Source organism: Nothoprocta perdicaria, unplaced genomic scaffold, assembly GCF_003342845.1.
Source record: "Nothoprocta perdicaria isolate Ctin4 unplaced genomic scaffold, notPer1 scaffold_60, whole genome shotgun sequence".
Classification (NCBI taxonomy): Eukaryota; Metazoa; Chordata; class Aves; order Tinamiformes; family Tinamidae; genus Nothoprocta; species Nothoprocta perdicaria.
Genome location: NW_020455866.1, coordinates 1673538 through 1690510, shown reverse-complemented (window position 1 = coordinate 1690510; position 16973 = coordinate 1673538). Strand labels below are relative to the sequence as shown.

Sequence of the window (16973 nt, the reverse complement as noted above, 5' to 3'; positions counted from 1 at the left end):
TCTCTTCCAAAGAGAAATGAATGCTAATTGTAGTAAGCTGCACACAGAATAGTTCCCCAAAGGCAAGAGAAGTAAGTACAAAAATTGAATCAGCAAGATCACATTCTTTCTCTCTGGGGCATTGCCACATTCCTCATCCAGCTCTTCCAAGTAGTAGTTTTCTGGATTTGAGTTTTGAAATTCCTACAAAATGCTCACACAGGGTTCAGAGTTTCTCAAGTCAGTAATCCTAAGTAATAAACAAGATACTGACACAACTTCAGCCGTTTCCCCAGAGTTTTCTTTTTAAGGGGGCTTCAGCATGTCACTCCACTCTTTTCCTCTCACCTCTGAGAAAAACAATAAAGAAAGGCATTAGGGCTGCTCTTAATAAGGAAAATATTTTYTTTCTTTTAGGACTAGTCCAAAGTCAGTAGATGTATAAAAATTCAAAAAGAGTGGACCAAACTTAAGATTTAGCTATTCTCTCAGTCTCCTTACTCCACCTCCTCATCCCCAAAAGGAAAGAGTTGAAAAAAACATTTTATTTACAAGAAGTCTATAAGTCTTGTCTTAAAGGGACAGGAAGCTAATCATACATATGCACACATTCTTAGCCCTTGCAGTAATACAGTCTGAGAAGTGTCTGGACAGGCAGCTGCTTTGCCAAAAAAGCCCTGACAGCCTTGCTGAACAGCAAGCCAAGCCCTGCCAGCACAGGAGGCCATCAGTATCATGGGCTGTATGAGCACAAGCACAGCCAGTAGGTTAAGGGAAGTTGTAACTTTGCTTTCTTGACACTCATTTGATCACATCTAAAATGTTGCATMCAGTTTTGCTCCCCCAATACAGGAAAGATACTGATAAATAGGAACAAGTTCAGCAGAAATCACCAGATTGTGAGKGCCGAAGCACTTAACCTGTGAGAAGAGGCTGCAGAAGCTGGGCCTGTTCACCTTAGACAAGAGATGGCTTCRAGGTGACCAACTGGTAGCTCCCCAATGTCTACAGGGAGATTGAGGAGCTGGAGACAGACTCTTCACAGCAACATGTGGTGGAAGGATGAGACATGGGAATAAATTGAAACAAGAGAGGACAAGACTAGATATAAGGAGATCCTTTCCACCACAGCCAGGCAGGCAGTGGCACAGGTATTAGGTCATGCCATCTACRTCCTTGGAGGTTTTCAACACCCAACTAGACAAAGCCCTAAGCAACTTGTTCTGAGCTCAGAGTTGACCTTGCTTGAGCAGGAGGCTGAACTGGAGACTTCTTGAGTTCTCAACTTGTATTATTCTATATCAACAATTTCTTTAAGATTGTTACTTCCAAGGTCAATAATTTCCCAAATATGTGGAGCAATGTGATCCATTGAGGAAACTTATCTAAAGAGGAATGCAGGGGCTGGAGTGTGTCCTTATTACAACTTTTTGCCATTGGAACAGTAGGTTACACTCAGAAATAAAGTATAGGAAATTGCTTGGCTGCTTTCCGATATAGTTATTAGAGGACCAGCCAGAGTGGGACCCCATTATGCTGGGCATATCTCAAGTAGATTGCTGCCTGAAGAGTGCAAATGAAAGTAAATGACATGCGCAGGGTTGATATCAAAGCCTAGCTTTATGCCAGAACTAGTCATGTGCTAATTATTGGGACATAGTTCTTCAGAATAAATATGAGCAAAAGGGAAAGAAATCATCAGTTTTGTTAGTTCATTTGCTTTTCACAGAACCATATATCCCCTCTCCAGCACACAAAAGCCAAATAAAACCTACTGGTCAATTGGTTTAAGTGTGGCAATGCTGAAGGAGATCACAGGCAAGGAAGCTGCTTTATTCCCTCAAATATTTCCCACTCCAAAACCTCTTTCTCCTGAAAACCCACTCCTTCCTATAGTACCATTGCTCTCTGTATAAAGTCTCTGACTATGCTGGTGCAGAAAAYAACTTAAATGATCTCCCCGATACTTTCTGGTCTAACAGTCCATTCACCTGTATTCACTTGATACAGAGGAGTGAAGTGAAAAGAAGAGTATAAAAGAGAACATAACTCTTTCTGGGTTGAGCCTTCTTTTTCTTCCCAAAGAAAATTCTTGTCTTCAATGTGAGCATTCTTGGGTAATAAAAATAATTAAATAAAAACAAGACGGTGATCTTTGTGCTAGTAAGGGCATATGAGTAATAACACTATGACCTACTGGCAAAGGAGGGGGAAGAAGAGGAAGGAAAACACTGGGCACTGGTACTGCCTCTTCATTGGTCATCCTAGAGCATCATGTGGCCAAGGCTCCTTTTAAAGATAACTCCTGGTCTCCTGGAGCTCATACTATTCTGCAGTCCTGTATTTCTGCTTGATCCTGTGGAAGACTGCTCTCCAGCCTGACAGAATGTGTGACCAATTTGTGGGCACCTGGAAGCTCCTTTCTAGCGAAAACTTTGAGGACTATATGAAAGAGTTGGGTGAGGAATACTGTTTGGATTCTGGGCCTGGGCCAGGGATGAAATTTTGAATRTGAACTTTATTCCTTATTTGCTTTTCTTGGCTATTCTTTTTACCAAGGGCTTTTTACTCCAGCTAGTTTAATTAGACAGTCTTAAACTGGAGAATTGGCTAATGGTGCCAAACTCATATAAGAGAAATGCCTTGATYGGGAGGAATAGTTTCAGGCGAGCCAAGTCTGTGCATGCCTACTTAGTAGTGCTATAAATGGAGGTAAAACACATTACTGCAATATTTTGTGTGGATTTACTTTTATCCTTTGGAGATGCAAAGCATAATGCTAAAATGCAGCAAGCTTCACCATATCTAAGTATATTTTATTAAGGGWCTAGGAGTCAGATTAGTGGTCATGATTACTATAGTGAATGAAATTTTCAGCAGCTGTCTCCACAGCATGCTGTGGAGCTGTGGTATAGAAAATACTGTGGATTCCAGAATAGATACCTAGAAAAGACTTCAGGGATAACATCTTCCTCTACTAGTGTAGTTTCYTCTTTTGAATTAAATTTAGAGTCTGAACGCTACACATTGGCACTTATGCAGCATTTCTGTGAGACTCTTGCACTCTTACTCTTTACTCCAGATTTTACTCAAGGCATAAACTTTGCAGACTCTTTCTAGTAATTTCATTTTATTCAGTCTAGCCACAGATAAATACATCTGTGATGTAAGTAATTTATTTTTGGTTTGTTTGTTTGATTTTGTGGCCTAGAAACTCTCATATATTCTACTTCTTCACTTTTAAATAGAACCATAGTGCAAGATAGTGTAAAATTGACTGCAGTTATTTTGAACAAGATAATATGCAAATATCAGACATTAAAATCTTGTCTCAGATTTCATATTAATTTTGCTGTTGTGCTAATGTCTGAGGAGAGAATATTCTTACTTCATCCACCTGTCTAAGTCTACAAAYGGACTAGCTAGTGCGATGTTACAAAGGAATATCTGCAACATAAGGTTACTAAAAGTTTAAGAAAATAAATGGGAGATCAGTGCTGTTTCTCTCTCTCTTTTTTTTTTTTTTTTTTTTTTTTTTTTTTTCTATACATGAAAGAGAAAAAACACTAAATAAAGAATTTCACCATGTCTGGTCTTGTAGGTGTGGGATTTGCCACCAGAAAAATGGCTGGTGTAGCCAAGCCCAATATAACCATCACCATCAATGGTGATGTGATAACCATCAAAACAGAAAGTACCTTCAAAAATACCGAGATCTCTTTCAAGTTTGGTGAAGAGTTTGATGAAACCACAGCAGATGACAGAAAAACAAAGGTGAGTCCAGAAGTGTCATTCTTTCTTTCAAAAAAGATATAGGAGTAGGAGGAAGGAGTTGTATTTTTCACATCTGCTGTAGAAATGGCCTTTGAAATCAGGTACACACCAAGAATGTTTTGTAGATTGTTTCCCCTGTGCTTTAGTACTCTTTGGATTCAGAAACTATCTTCTCTTCAGTCTGGAGGATGAAATAGCCACACTTCTTGATTTTTTTTTTCTTGATTCTTTGGCAGAATGTTATAACCCTAGAAAACGGCGTACTGAAGCAGGTACAGAAATGGGATGGAAAAGAGACTGTAATAAAGAGAAAGGTGGTGGATGGAAACCTTGTTGTGGTGAGTTCATTTTTTGTTGTCCAATGCATTCATTTTGCTAAATGCTTCTTTTTATGGCAAATGTTTTATGCTATATTCAAATGGGGAGATTGAAAACATCAGTGTGTCCCTGTGCACTTATTTAGCAAGAAGTGTCTCTGAACAAGACAAGAACTGATTAAATTTACCTTTCTTTCTAGGAATGCACCATGAACAATGTAATCTGCAAAAGAGTTTATGAAAAGGCATGAGGAAGCCATCATTACACAGGACTAATGCTGAAAGCTGTAGGAAAAAAACATTGACAGAAAAAATCCTCACAAAAATATTTTAGAGACCTGTACTTTTTACACATATATTGCAGAATAATTGTATGCAGTCCAAATTGTGGCTATTGAATAAAATGTCTTGCTTTCTACAACATGTGCTTCTGGTAGAWTTTGTCAAAATGGTCTGGTACAACATTGGAATGGCTCTTAGCAAGAATGTTATCGTTATGCCTGTTAGCTGTGGCTCATCCTCCTGTAGAAAAAAAGGTCAAAGCAAACCCTCTGAAGCAGAGGGTTCTTCAGGCACATTCACTAACTGAACATGTTCTGTAATGGAGACAGAGGTAGACCTGGCTACAAAACATCATTTAGTGGCCTCTATTTGGTTCTGACTGCACGAGGTCTATGGCTGAGGAGTATACAAAACAAAATGAATAAAAGGCTGCTACTTTTCTGGTTTCAAAGGACGGGGRCTGGGAAGAGACAGTGTGACAAGGTTGAGATAGTGAGCTGGCACCTAGCCTGAGCTGGAAATGGGGCATCTCAGCCATCACCCTGATTTCAGAGCAGGCAAAAATGCCTAAATTTTAACTYCCTAATAGGATATCAGCTGAAGTGGCCTAATTTTGTCCTGTTCTACCTGTAGTAAGAAATTATAGGTGTTGTAGCTCTTTAGCTGCAAAGCCCTTTGAAGACTAGTTTCCCAACTCTTCTTATTCTTGAGTTACTCCCTCTAGGCCCTGCCTGCTATTTCAAAACTTAGCTTCCATAAATGTGATGATTTCTACAGCTGGGAAGAGCACAAACTCTCAAACTTTAAGAAGTCCAAGGAGAAAATGTACCAAAAGAATCTGAAAAGAGGTGTGATAGACACAAAAAAGAAAAAAAAAACCAAAGAAAAAAGTTCAGCATTAAATTAACCACTGAGAACCAATATTCCAAATATTCTTGACATTCATAAATCAGTTGTCTGAGGCCACAGTGCTGAGTACTTAATACCAACAGTAAATATCTCATAAGCTTGAACTTTCTCCCATATGATTCAGGCTGTTCCCAAATTCCTGAACTATTAATACAGTCAGAGAGAGGAAAAGGAAGAGCTTTTACCCTCCAGATGAACTAAGGAGTAATATGAGATCAGTTATAAAAGACTGCTATCAAACTTTGAAAAAAAAAAAAGCCATGAGCAAAAAAGCAGCATATTTTTAATTTGGCTTCCTTGGGTATGAAATCTCATCAGTTAACAGAACAGCAGCTGGATAGTGAAAGGAAGTATGCTTCAAAGTACCCCAAAACACAATATTAAATGTACAGAGCACAATAAAAAATGAAATCAATAATGAAAGATTAATAATAAAACTACAGTGTAGAGGCAGAAACACATGGACTCTCAAAACGGCAAATAATTTCCTCAAGAAGCCATAGAGGAGGTTTGTTCCACCCCCACAAACATAACTACAGAAATCTTCCCCMAAAAATGTTTATTCTTAGAAACTTTTAGGAAAGAAATTGCAAAAAGGATCTTTAGAACTTCCTCRGGAGATACTGACTAGGAGTTAAATATCTACTCTGTATTTTTAATTTCAAACTCTTTTCACATCTTTTAAAATGGATGACTCTCAGAGTGGCAGAAACACATGACATGAAGAGAGATTGTTGCTTAGTATGACAGAAGTGGAAATGGTCTTAAGAAACTTCAACGTTGACTTAAGTAAGCTGTTTATAAATACTGAAGATCAGAACACAGTTAAATATATACCATTGTCCTTTCTATGGAGATATTTCATTTCAGGGGTGAAACTTCAATATRCAGTCCCATTGCTCAAATAAGGGGCCAAATTTTCCAAATACCTGACATTTTTCTTAAGTCTCTAAACAAAGCCTGCATATACAATTAAACCTTTGGSAGCCTAATTTTGGAGAGTCTAGCATCTAATGAAGTAATTTTATTTTTAAAGCCATTTATTTTAGTAGTCAAATTTAGACTTTGTGAATGAATCAAACTAATTTAAATTTTTTTTAAAAAAGTCATTTAAAGCTTCAATTGTTACAAATTTCAATAAAGTGGCATTCTGTTTATAAACTTTAATAGTCCAGAACCACAATAAATTACTGGTGGTGCTTTCTTAGAATATGGGCATGCCCAAAACATGTCTAAAAATGAATCAATGTTACTTTTTATCGCTTACATTTACTCACAATTCTTTTGGCTTCTTTGCAATTAAAGAAAAGATTGGTTTCCATGTACATTATTTCTGCTAAAGATAGAATTTCCTGCTCTTGTTCTTTCTAGACTTTAGATCCATTAAATGAAGCTGCTGATTTTTCTTAATGACAAAGAGATAGAGGGTAGCAATGTCCACATTGTTTGAGATGGCGTAAGACTGGGGTTTTGTGTGTATAAATAATTCTCTGTTGCTTTTGTTCTTAAGGTTACTGGTACTGCAGTATAGCTGTTCTATTCTGAATAATTTGCTCCTCTTCAGTATCTTTGGGACTGATTTTACAATGTTCCACTCATCCATTATTTTCCACAGGCACCAGTCTTGCCTTGTTAAAGTGTCTTTCTGTGGATAAGGCAATGTAAGAACAAAGAATCCCTGCAGAGCAACAGTAGACTATTTCCATATTATTCCTTGAGAAACAATGGAAAGGTTCATTTAGGAGGAGCTTTCTCATTTCCAGAGATTGGATAAAAGGGATAGCTACTCTTTCATGGGTAAGGTGTTCTAATGTATCTCTGTTTAGAAAACCTTCACAGGCTGGCATTTATTTGTATTTGACAGACACAACATCTGCTTCCTATTATAGGAAAAAGAGGTTGCCCTTTCACTAATTTTCATTTTCACTTACTCTGGACTTTCTGTTCTTACATTGCACATAGTTAGACCAGAGAGGTAATGGGAAATTCTACTGAACTTACCTTTGTTGTCCTGACCTACTGATGGGACAAAAATATTTTGTATATCCAATCAAAGGTGTGACATGAGACATATCCCTTCCATGACAGTATAATTCCTACATATGGCATTCCTGGAGAGAGGAGCCCAACCTTAGTCTCCTTGGCTTAGCATTGGTTCCCTTTGACTCTTCCCACCCTAAATGTGAGATACGCAGTTCCATGACTTCTTTCCCCAGCTAACCACCATTCTTACAAGGAAGGCCTGAGAAGTCCCTGTGYATGGTCGTAACCCAAAAAGTTTAATCATGCAGAAAAAGAACATGAAGTTTTTATTCATAAAAGTAGGAAATAAGCCATCTATTCCATTAATGCAGCAAATAATATCTTTCTCATATCAGGATGGTTGTTTATGAAGGGAGTACAGAATTACAGTTGATGCTGGTCTATGCRAAGTAGTTTTGGACACTTTGAGGTGTTTTACACCTCAAAGGTGGTTTACAAGGTTTTAAAATTCCTGCTCTTCAAATATGCATATGGTCTATGGATTCTTCCTTTGCTTCCATTTTCACTAACTGCAAAACAATAATATCAAAACAGCATTATTAGGTTATATACAGAAAACTGATGCATCGTTACACACTCTAATTCATAATGTCACTACAAGAAGAAATTTTTCATGGGTTCTTGCCTCATCTCATTTGGAGGGTGAAGAAGGTCTGGCATGAGTGACCTCTTTGTTTCACAAAGATTATGGCCCTTCATAAAAACAGGGACCAGAAGTAATCACATAAAAATAGGATATATTTGAATGTAAGGCCTATATGACCAAGCTACCTTACTGCCATTAACTTTTTGACAGACCAACTACCTAGGTGTAGAAAAGCAGAGAGAGGAGTATATTCCTTCTGCCAAGCCAATAAACCTGCTCACCTCTCACTAAGTGACCAAAGCAGTTCAATGAGTCCACCTGCCAAGCACAAAACATGATCTGAATCTACGCCCTGGTGTTCTGAACATATTTGTAACTGTGGGAGAAGAGGGGAGGCAAAGTTTGTCTGTTTCTTCTCTTCATGGTGCTGCTGGAGTGTGTGCAGGGCAGCAAACACAGTATGATGTTATCATTCTGATGCMAAAGAGATGCAGAGAACAAGATAATCATTTAATTTTGTCTTTAAAGGGTGCAATGTACACCTCCTTTCCATAGCGGATCACAGCTTCCTAGGGATGCAGTGATAGCCTTCCTGGTGGCATTAGGTGGCTCAGACTCCACCAGCACATCACCCACCGGTTCTGCCTCACATCCCCATCCCCACATGCTCCTCACTGAGCTGATTTATTCAGCGGAGGAAGCTGTGGCAGGCGTCACCCCGAGCCCTGGTACTAACACAAGTGGCCYTGGACAAGGTGCACATTGTCTGGGCCTGGCATCGCCTCTCCCACTGGCCCCTCCTGACCGTTACATGAACGGGGCATCTTTAAAAGGAGGCAACTGAGGTTTGAGTCGGCTGCACAGTCCCTCTGCCTCCCTCCAAGAACTGCTCTTGCCACTGCCTGTCTTTCAAGGACTGCTGCCTTGCAAAGCCAGCACGATGTGTAACCGATTTGTGGGAACCTGGAAGCTTGTCTCCAGTGAAAATTTCGATGATTATATGAAAGAGTTGGGTGAGAAATGTTATTTCTTTTCTTTTTTTTAATAAGTTTTCTTTAACATTGTCTCTTCTTCATATTATGCTTTGYTCACAAATTATGTCTTCTTCCTGCCCGTAAGTAATTGAATTACTTTCTAGCATAGTCTCATTTATTACCTTTAACATCTAAAATGGAAAAGGGGAAAGGCAGTTGCTGGATTACTTTAATAAATTTGCACCAGTCTAACTGATCTGAATAATCTATTTTCCTCTTATGATAAGGACCTATGGAARTGCAGGACTTTTTTAGTTTCTCTTTATTACACTACTAAACTCATGATTTGTGTTAATTTACAATATATAATGGAGATGATATCTCATGACACTTAGGTTTCAGAGGCCTGAATTCTATGAATGAATCTATCTGTTACTGAAGAATGCCTGGAATGTAATAAATTGGCTATTGTTTTTTAGTTTAACGCAGGCTTCATCTATGCACAAGTGCACACTATGTTCCAGCATTTTTTTGCTATATAAATGATTCACTGAAACATTAATTCTCCTCTTTTGAAAAGTTAAATGGAGTAGCCAAAGAACTTCAGTTAATTAATTAACCAGAGTAAATGTGGGATGAAAACCCAGCTACAGACATTTTTCTCAAGGTCTCAACAGAATTGCTACAGTAGGGAATAATTAGCACAGGTAGTGTTACACTTTACAGATAACTTTATATCCTTTTATGTGGATCTTTTCATCCGAGCATACTGAGCAGGGCACTAAATATAGATATCCACAATCTACCCCTATAGAACGGAGCTACATCATCTGTGGCTTTCACTCTAACTTGCCTCAGACCTCATAACTTGTTGGTCATGAATTGGACTAAATAGCACAAGGTAATTAATATAAAGGGCTCTTAATATAGGATTTTTACTAAAGTATTCTGCACTTCTTCACTCCTATACTTTTGTTTTATTTTGCACTTGYACCTCTCAAATAGGTTTAGACATTAAGATGCTTAAGAGATGTTAGTAGCAACCTAGGAATTGATGGGTCTCCAGCATATTTTATGCTGTGAAGAATGAGCAACAGCATACTGGGAATTCAGTATTTAGTTTCTTCCCTGTGGCTAGATAGCAAAAGTTCAGATACTCAAGTTTGTCAAAAAAAMCAAAAATAAAACTCCTTTTCCATAGTTTTTTTTACCCATTTTACCCAAATTTCTACCCATTGTATCATCACATAAATATTATGCTATTAGTAATCACATAAGTTTTATGTATCTTTATTTCTTGCTGGGAATACTTCATTTGGGGGGTGCTAAGCCTCTAAAAGCAATATTGCATACAGCTTCCACATATGAGGAATCAGTGTCTCATCTGAATCAGACATTATAACATTCAAAAGGAAACGTTTCCTTATTTTTCCACATTTTTTTTTATGAAATGATAATGAGTTTCTTGCTTCCTAGAATGTAATGCCATRTTTTTTTCTGATTTATAGGAGTGGGCTTAGCTGCCAGGAAACTAGGTGGCCTGGCAAGGCCCGATGTGATCATCAGTATGAAAGGGGACATAGTAACTATCAGAACTGAAAGCACCTTCAAAAACACAGAGATCTCCTTCAAACTGGGCCAGCAATTTGATGAAACAACAGCAGATGACCGGAAAGTCAAGGTAAGGTGGCTAATGATATCTAAAATGATCTCTAAGGCATCTTGATATCCCAGGAGAGACCAAGGAGGAATTTTTCCACAATGAAATATCCAAGCGAGAACAGGAACAGGCTGCCCAGGGAGGCTGTGGAGTCTCCTTCTCTGGAGGTGCCACCCTGTGCCACATGCTCTAGGTGTGCCTGCTTGAGCAGGAAGGTTGGACTAGATGATCTSTAGAGGTCCCTTCCAACCTTGAACATTCTGTGATTCTGTGATTCTGAGAAAAGTACCAAAAGAGGAAGAAGTATGGAGCTGAARCCAGTTACTAAGTGTACCACTAGCATGAAACGTGGATTATGCTAACTGAAAAGTGAATTCTTACTCTAGACTACAAATTTGAATTRCATTTTGAAGCTCTTTTCATGGCCTTTGCAGAGTGTCGTCACCCTCGAGAAAGGGTCATTGGTGCAAGTGCAGAAGTGGAACGGCAAAGAGACCACGATAAGGAGACGGCTGGTTGATGGGAAAATGGTGGTGGTAAGTACCCGTGTTCTCCCTCCTTGCTCACTGCCAAATGGTAGAACGGCACAGACTTCAGTTTATTCCAGGTTAAATCGTCTGCAAGCTTTGGATTTCCCTTTGTCTTATCAGAGAACTAAAGGGAAATGAGCTTAGGAAACAAGTAATAAATAATAATCTTCAATAAATCTTATTCTAGAAAACAAATTATTTTAAAATTTATTCTTCTGGCAGAGCTGATGAGCTCATTCTCATGAATGGAGAACATACTTATTACCTTCAAGGTTACTGAAAGAAATGAGATGCTAAAAGAACATACACCCRGCTGTGTCTTCCCTTCCTTTTCTTTTCATATTCAGAATAAAGCACATACAACTTTGACCCCTTATATTACAGTTTTTCCCACATCTAGTTCCATTATTGCCAATCCATTCAAAACACCCSTGTTTGCCCTGTCCATGTCAGTATGCCTGACTCAGTAAGCAAGTGCCTAAGATCTATTGCAGGAAAGCTGCTATCTCTGCATCTAGTTCTATCTATGATGGTCCCCACAATGGGGACTGACAGGTCCTGACAGCTCCACTGAAAAGCCTTCGGTCTTCAGGGAACCGAGTCTGTGATGGAGGCTGGGGAGTGGTGACTTTTCCTCAGTATCTCCTATCAGGGCTAACCTATCTGACAGTCACACAGAAAGCACAGGAGAGCAAGGCCAGCATAATCATGCATTTTGGGGGCCATAGCACTTTTTAAGAGAATTAAAGCTTTGCCATTGGATGAAGGAAAGTATTTTGCTCATTAAATTTTTTAAAGAGTGGAGCAAAAGTAGGGTGGATAACTTGTTTGAAAACAGCAGCATCAAGCCTTAATGACTGATCTTGTTCTAACTGCAGTTTGACTTAGAGTCCAGTATATTTGGAAGGCTGATTTGCTTTTGCTTTTTACTGTGGCTTCATTTCTCAGCAAATCCCTCCTAATTATTAAAATGTCTTTGCAAAGCATTTTCCACTGAAGCCCTGCCCTCCGCAAGGGCTAACCTCGCTGCTGCACGTTGGCAGGGCTGGGGCACAGCAAACGCCGCCAGTCAGCAGAAGACAAGGGCTCCGCGACGCTCTTCTCTCTGCCGCCGCTCAGGCCCTGTGGTTGTGAGTCACCAAGAGCCAGGCAGACGGCTGGCAGAAACATTTTGTGACTCATAAATGCCAAGTTTTATTGGCCACAGGTTTGGCCCTGAAATTACAGAGGTCACTCTCGCTTCCACACATAAAATTCTTTTTTAAAATTGAAAGCGTTCATGGACTGCAGCATGATGAACCAGATAGGACTGGTCTTTCTGTCATGTCAGTAATACCAAGGAAGGTAAATATATTTCTGGAAGCTGAGCAAAACTGAAGGAGCTACCTAGCTACCACCTCACCTCTGATTTTGCAAAGTATTTATCATTATATGCCTTTTAATTAAGTGTGCTGCTGTGAAAATGGCAGCTTTTCCCACAGTAACATAAATACAGCTTTGCTGTGTGCTCTGAAATTTATGTGGAGATGCACAATATGGTATTTGGATTTTCACTGACTTTGGTGGTCACTCAGGYGAATGCCATCGGTGAGAGTTTAAAATTAATATTTTATTTTGTCTCTTAGGAATGTGCCATGAAAGGAGTTGTCTGCACTAGAATCTATGAGAAAGCATGAAGAAATTGCTCCTCTGCACCGGACTGGGACTGGCTCTTAAAACTCAGCTTAGTTCAGTGACAAAGCCTCATGCTTCTTTATTTTATTTCCTTTTATTGGGAAAATTACTACATTATAATTTGATATTTAGGASCCATAGTGTAACTAATCCAAAGTATTGTGGTGATTCAATAAAAGCTTCTCAACATATAAGCCTCTACTTGAATGATCTAATTTTTCTTCCTTGGATGCTGCCTTTCTTTTCTGTTCTTGTCTGTATAACGGTCAACTATTTCTGAGTGAAGCAGTTAATGGTGTTACCACTTTTTTTTTCTTGATATATGTAAAAATTCTCATCTCATGGCTTCAATACTCCTTTCCTTCTGATTCCTTTTTTTTTTTCACTAAATAATTTCTACAGGAAAACCCTTACCACTAGGGTTACCACTAGCGTTAGGATCTTCTCCCAGGCCTTGATGCCTAAGCTGCTCGTTGCTTCTACAGTGGGGACGCTATGCTTTTAACTAAGGAAAAAGCCAACAAACCCTGGACTGCTTCTGAAAATCACTTTAATTGAAAAGTGTTCTAGCAGCTTATCTGTTTTTGTCTTCACTAGCTAGCATTCTGTGGTACCACAGCATTTATGTTGACCACATGAAGAGGAGTATTTCACCCCTCTGTCCTGCCTAGGTGTGTGGGAAGCTTGCACTGGCTCCATGGTGTTACACTGGACTCTTCCTGCCTTTTCTGTGGGGCTAAGACCATTGAGATAAGAACATGTGTTTATTTTGGCTTGTTACAAGCTGCAGTGCTGATGGGAACCTTTGTCTACTGGTTTTACAGTCCAGGAGATGAAGTCTCAAGGCTAAGAGAGATCCTGAACCTTATAAGCTAAACTGATGTGGCCAAGCAGAGAGTTAAAAAAAAAAAAAAAAAANAAAAAAAAAAAAAACCACCAGATATTATGGATATTATGTCATAGAATCACAGGATGGTTGAGGTTGGAATGGATCTCTAGAGATCAGCTAGTCCAACCTCACTGCTCAAATAGGGTCACCTAGAGCATACTATATGTAAATGCAAAGGTCATCTTTCTTCTATATCCATCACTGGAAAAACCAGAGATGGGTCCAGCTTTGGAGCCAGCTGCCAGAAATCAGTCAGAATGGGRACTGATAGGAACTGTGGGAAAAAGATTAAGATTTATGGAGAGCTGTTCTAAGAAAGAACTTATTTTAGTCTTGATCTAAACAAAGCGTTTTGACAACACAAATTCTCAATATTACCATTAAAACTCATCTCTGTGAGTGTTAGAGGAGTGGGAACTCTTAACTCCTCAGTAATAGTAGCAAGGAATGGAGTCACCAAGGCAAAATGACACCCCTGATAAAATGTTTTGCAAGCAGATTGTAGTCACAGACAAACAGATCGTAGTGACAGATTTTAACTCAAGACCATMCACCTGGCGTCCACAAAACCAGCCACCCAACAAACACTGTGGATGCACATAAACCTCTCCAGTCTTTCTMATGTATTCTTCTAGTCTTCATTTCTATGCTGTAACCCATCATTCTTCTACTCTCTATACGGAGTGCTTAGTTGCACTTTTTTTCTAGAGACTTGGGATTAAAATAATTGTTGTGTTGGGCTTTTTAAATTCCTGACTAAATGTAGTTATGCTATTAGGAGCCTAGGATTTGGCACATTCACTCTATACAGAGGTCACTTTAAAATGTCATGAGAGCTGGAGACTTTTCAAAACAGGAAAAGTGCAACTGAACTGATAGTGTGGAAGGCAAAAACAATAAAGCAGGTGGTACAAATTAGCACAGAAAAGGAATGTTTGGGGATGCTCACATCTATAAAATAGTCCTGGGGATCATCTGGAGAATTTAGAGTTTTGATATCGTGTCTAAAGTGAGACACGATACCTGCGTATTGAACTGTACGTTTGAATTGACAAGCAGCATTTGTCATTTCCCTGGCTTAAACGTGCACTCATTTAATTCAATATTAATAGCATGATGCTGGTATATAAATATATTTTTTTAAAACAGTTGGCCTAATCTAGTAATGAAGAAACTGTCTGATTTGAGAGGTTGCAGCCACATACAGTTCTCCTGAATGCCACTCTTCTTTGGGTGCTGTAAGGCTCTGTCACACCTCGTTTTCCCTACCACMCTTTGTTTCCTACCTTGGTGGTAGGAGTCAACTTTCAGAGCCCACATGGGGGATGCACTGCTACAGAGGRGCCAGGATTGCCCAAGAATGGCTGTGATGCTTGCAGGGGTGGTGTGAGCCTGCTTAATCCAGTTATGCCCACAAGGGTCGCTGAAATCAAATATAAGCTACATTAGGTCTATCGGTCCTACCACTGCAGCCTTGAACCAGGCAGAGTTTGACTGTTTGTGACAGAAAGCATCTCTCAGAGACAAGGATCTACTTCTGTGATGCTGTTCTCCTGCTCCACCCTTCACCTGCATCCCAGGGGGTGTTTCTGGGAAGAAGAAAGGGAAGGAAAGGTGAAAGAGAAGGGAAGGGAAGAGGTCACTGGGAGGGATAGGGAGAGGTCACTGACTTTCAAGACAGCAAATTATTATCCTTACTAATATCTTATATATAAGCTTAAACTTTTCTTCAATGCCTTTGGTGGGCGATTTGGAAGCAAATGTCTTTTTTCAAAGTGAATTCCTGCCCAGTGTGTGGACAAGCCTCTGGACTTTGCTGCTCTTCCTGTTTTTGAACAGTTCCACTGTTCACAGTCGTGTTTTTGAACAGTTCCACTAGACACCAACATGAAGATGAACAGTTCTAGATATGGCAAAGGTTTGGGATGGAGGTTATGCCATTAAAGGAACTGTGCCTTGCAAGATGTCCTTGCCGCTTGCAATATTTCATCATGGAGAAACAACTTGTTCAGTGATAAACATGCAACACTACAGAAATTGCTCAACTGTCCATTTTATGATGCTGCTACCTTCACTAATTTTTTGTTTTGGATTAAAGATGTTCTGCTGTGGCACAAAGGAGTGAAAGGTTAGCAGAGCTGAAAGGGTAATCAGTCAGAAGCAAATAGGCTGATACCAAGAAAAAGGGCCTTCAGGAGTCCAGGAATTTAGATGTAATCAAGCTCTTTGTTAGGAAGGTAATTAGAGCATATCCTTGCTATTTCAATGTGAAACATTGTGATTGGCCATTGGCCATCAGACTGCAGATGGAAAACACAATCTAATGATGTTATTTGGACTAAAGGGCACAATAACACGAGGAATGATGCAGTCACCAAAACATTAGGACAGAAAGCTGTGTTAAACAGACCTTGTACATACAATATTTTTGAAGAAGCCTGTGCTCTTTTTACTTCTCAACTAGCAAATCAATATTCAAATATACTTTCCTCAAATACAATTAATGTTTTAACAATTTTTAAACTTTTAAAAGTGAAAAGGAAAGCAATGATTTAGGTATTAGAAAGGGTGGAGTAACTTCATTACAGATGGATATATTTGCAGGTCTGCAGCACAGTACTAATTAAAAGTAATGATATTAAAACAGTTGATCTTATTATATTTTGTGATGTGATCCAAAATGTGTAATAAGGGGGAAAAATATTTTCTATTTCCTTCCAAGTTAACATATCTACTTCCTGGCATGTTTCCTCATGGGCAAGCCTTCCTAGTGAGCACCTCTTCAAGTAATTGGGTCAAAAGCACTGTGAGAGTTGGTCTTGTACTGTAAGCTTACGAACTCTTCCAGTGTCAGGGTAGGAGCTGCGGGAGCAGCGGGCTGCAGCGGAGCTGTGTGACATGACTGCTAAGGTACAATCTGTATCAAGTTTGTTAAAGTCTAGAGTTTAACTGTGAAATCTGGTGGCATAATTAAAGCAAAGGAGAGATACTTAACATATCTAGGTACCAAGGCTGCTGAACATGCCAACAATAATCCCATTTACCTTTCAGATCCTAGCACAAACTTCCGGACTGAAAGCTAAAATATATATGTATGTTTTATTTGGAAGCTTGGTGTGTTTATTATGAAAAACAGTGAAATAGTAAATGCGGAGTGATCTTGTGTGCACAGATTCATAGCAGAGGGTAACCCTAGGCTTTGCTATAACTTCTTATATTTGTACCATATAGTTTTTACTTGTATTCAGAGTTTTATAGACCATTGACCCTTACAAAAATTACATAAGCAAATTCATTTCGAAAGAATATTAATTCCTTCTTGTTCTCTTTACTAACTGTGAAAAAAATCCAAGTAA

At 39.0% G+C, this 16973-nt stretch overlaps 2 protein-coding genes across 2 annotated transcripts; both read left to right on the top strand.

The window, feature by feature from the left end:
• The first annotated feature begins 2297 nt into the window (after window positions 1-2297).
• On the top strand, window positions 2298-4491 carry LOC112956172 (fatty acid-binding protein, adipocyte). Its single transcript, XM_026049671.1, has 4 exons — window positions 2298-2438; window positions 3581-3753; window positions 3990-4091; window positions 4271-4491. Exons 1-4 carry the CDS (start codon window positions 2366-2368, stop codon window positions 4319-4321), a joined length of 399 nt encoding a protein of 132 aa, XP_025905456.1. The 5' UTR covers window positions 2298-2365; the 3' UTR covers window positions 4322-4491.
• Window positions 4492-8755: 4264 nt separating this feature from the next.
• Window positions 8756-12919, top strand: LOC112956171 (myelin P2 protein). Its single transcript, XM_026049670.1, has 4 exons — window positions 8756-8903; window positions 10373-10545; window positions 10959-11060; window positions 12680-12919. The coding sequence occupies exons 1-4, from the start codon at window positions 8831-8833 to the stop codon at window positions 12728-12730; spliced, it is 399 nt and encodes a 132-aa protein (XP_025905455.1). The 5' UTR covers window positions 8756-8830; the 3' UTR covers window positions 12731-12919.
• Window positions 12920-16973: the final 4054 nt, after the last annotated feature.

Bases quoted from the DNA above. Each gene is read 5' to 3' on its own strand.
- LOC112956171 (XM_026049670.1), top strand. From the start codon at position 8,831: ATGTGTAACCGATTTGTGGGAACCTGGAAGCTTGTCTCCAGTGAAAAT. The intron at 10,546-10,958 runs GTAAGGTGGCTA...TGGCCTTTGCAG, and splicing joins CAGATGACCGGAAAGTCAAG to AGTGTCGTCACCCTCGAGAA. The intron at 11,061-12,679 runs GTAAGTACCCGT...TTTGTCTCTTAG, and splicing joins TTGATGGGAAAATGGTGGTG to GAATGTGCCATGAAAGGAGT.
- LOC112956172 (XM_026049671.1), top strand. From the start codon at position 2,366: ATGTGTGACCAATTTGTGGGCACCTGGAAGCTCCTTTCTAGCGAAAAC. The intron at 2,439-3,580 runs GTGAGGAATACT...CTGGTCTTGTAG, and splicing joins GGACTATATGAAAGAGTTGG to GTGTGGGATTTGCCACCAGA. The intron at 3,754-3,989 runs GTGAGTCCAGAA...ATTCTTTGGCAG, and splicing joins CAGATGACAGAAAAACAAAG to AATGTTATAACCCTAGAAAA.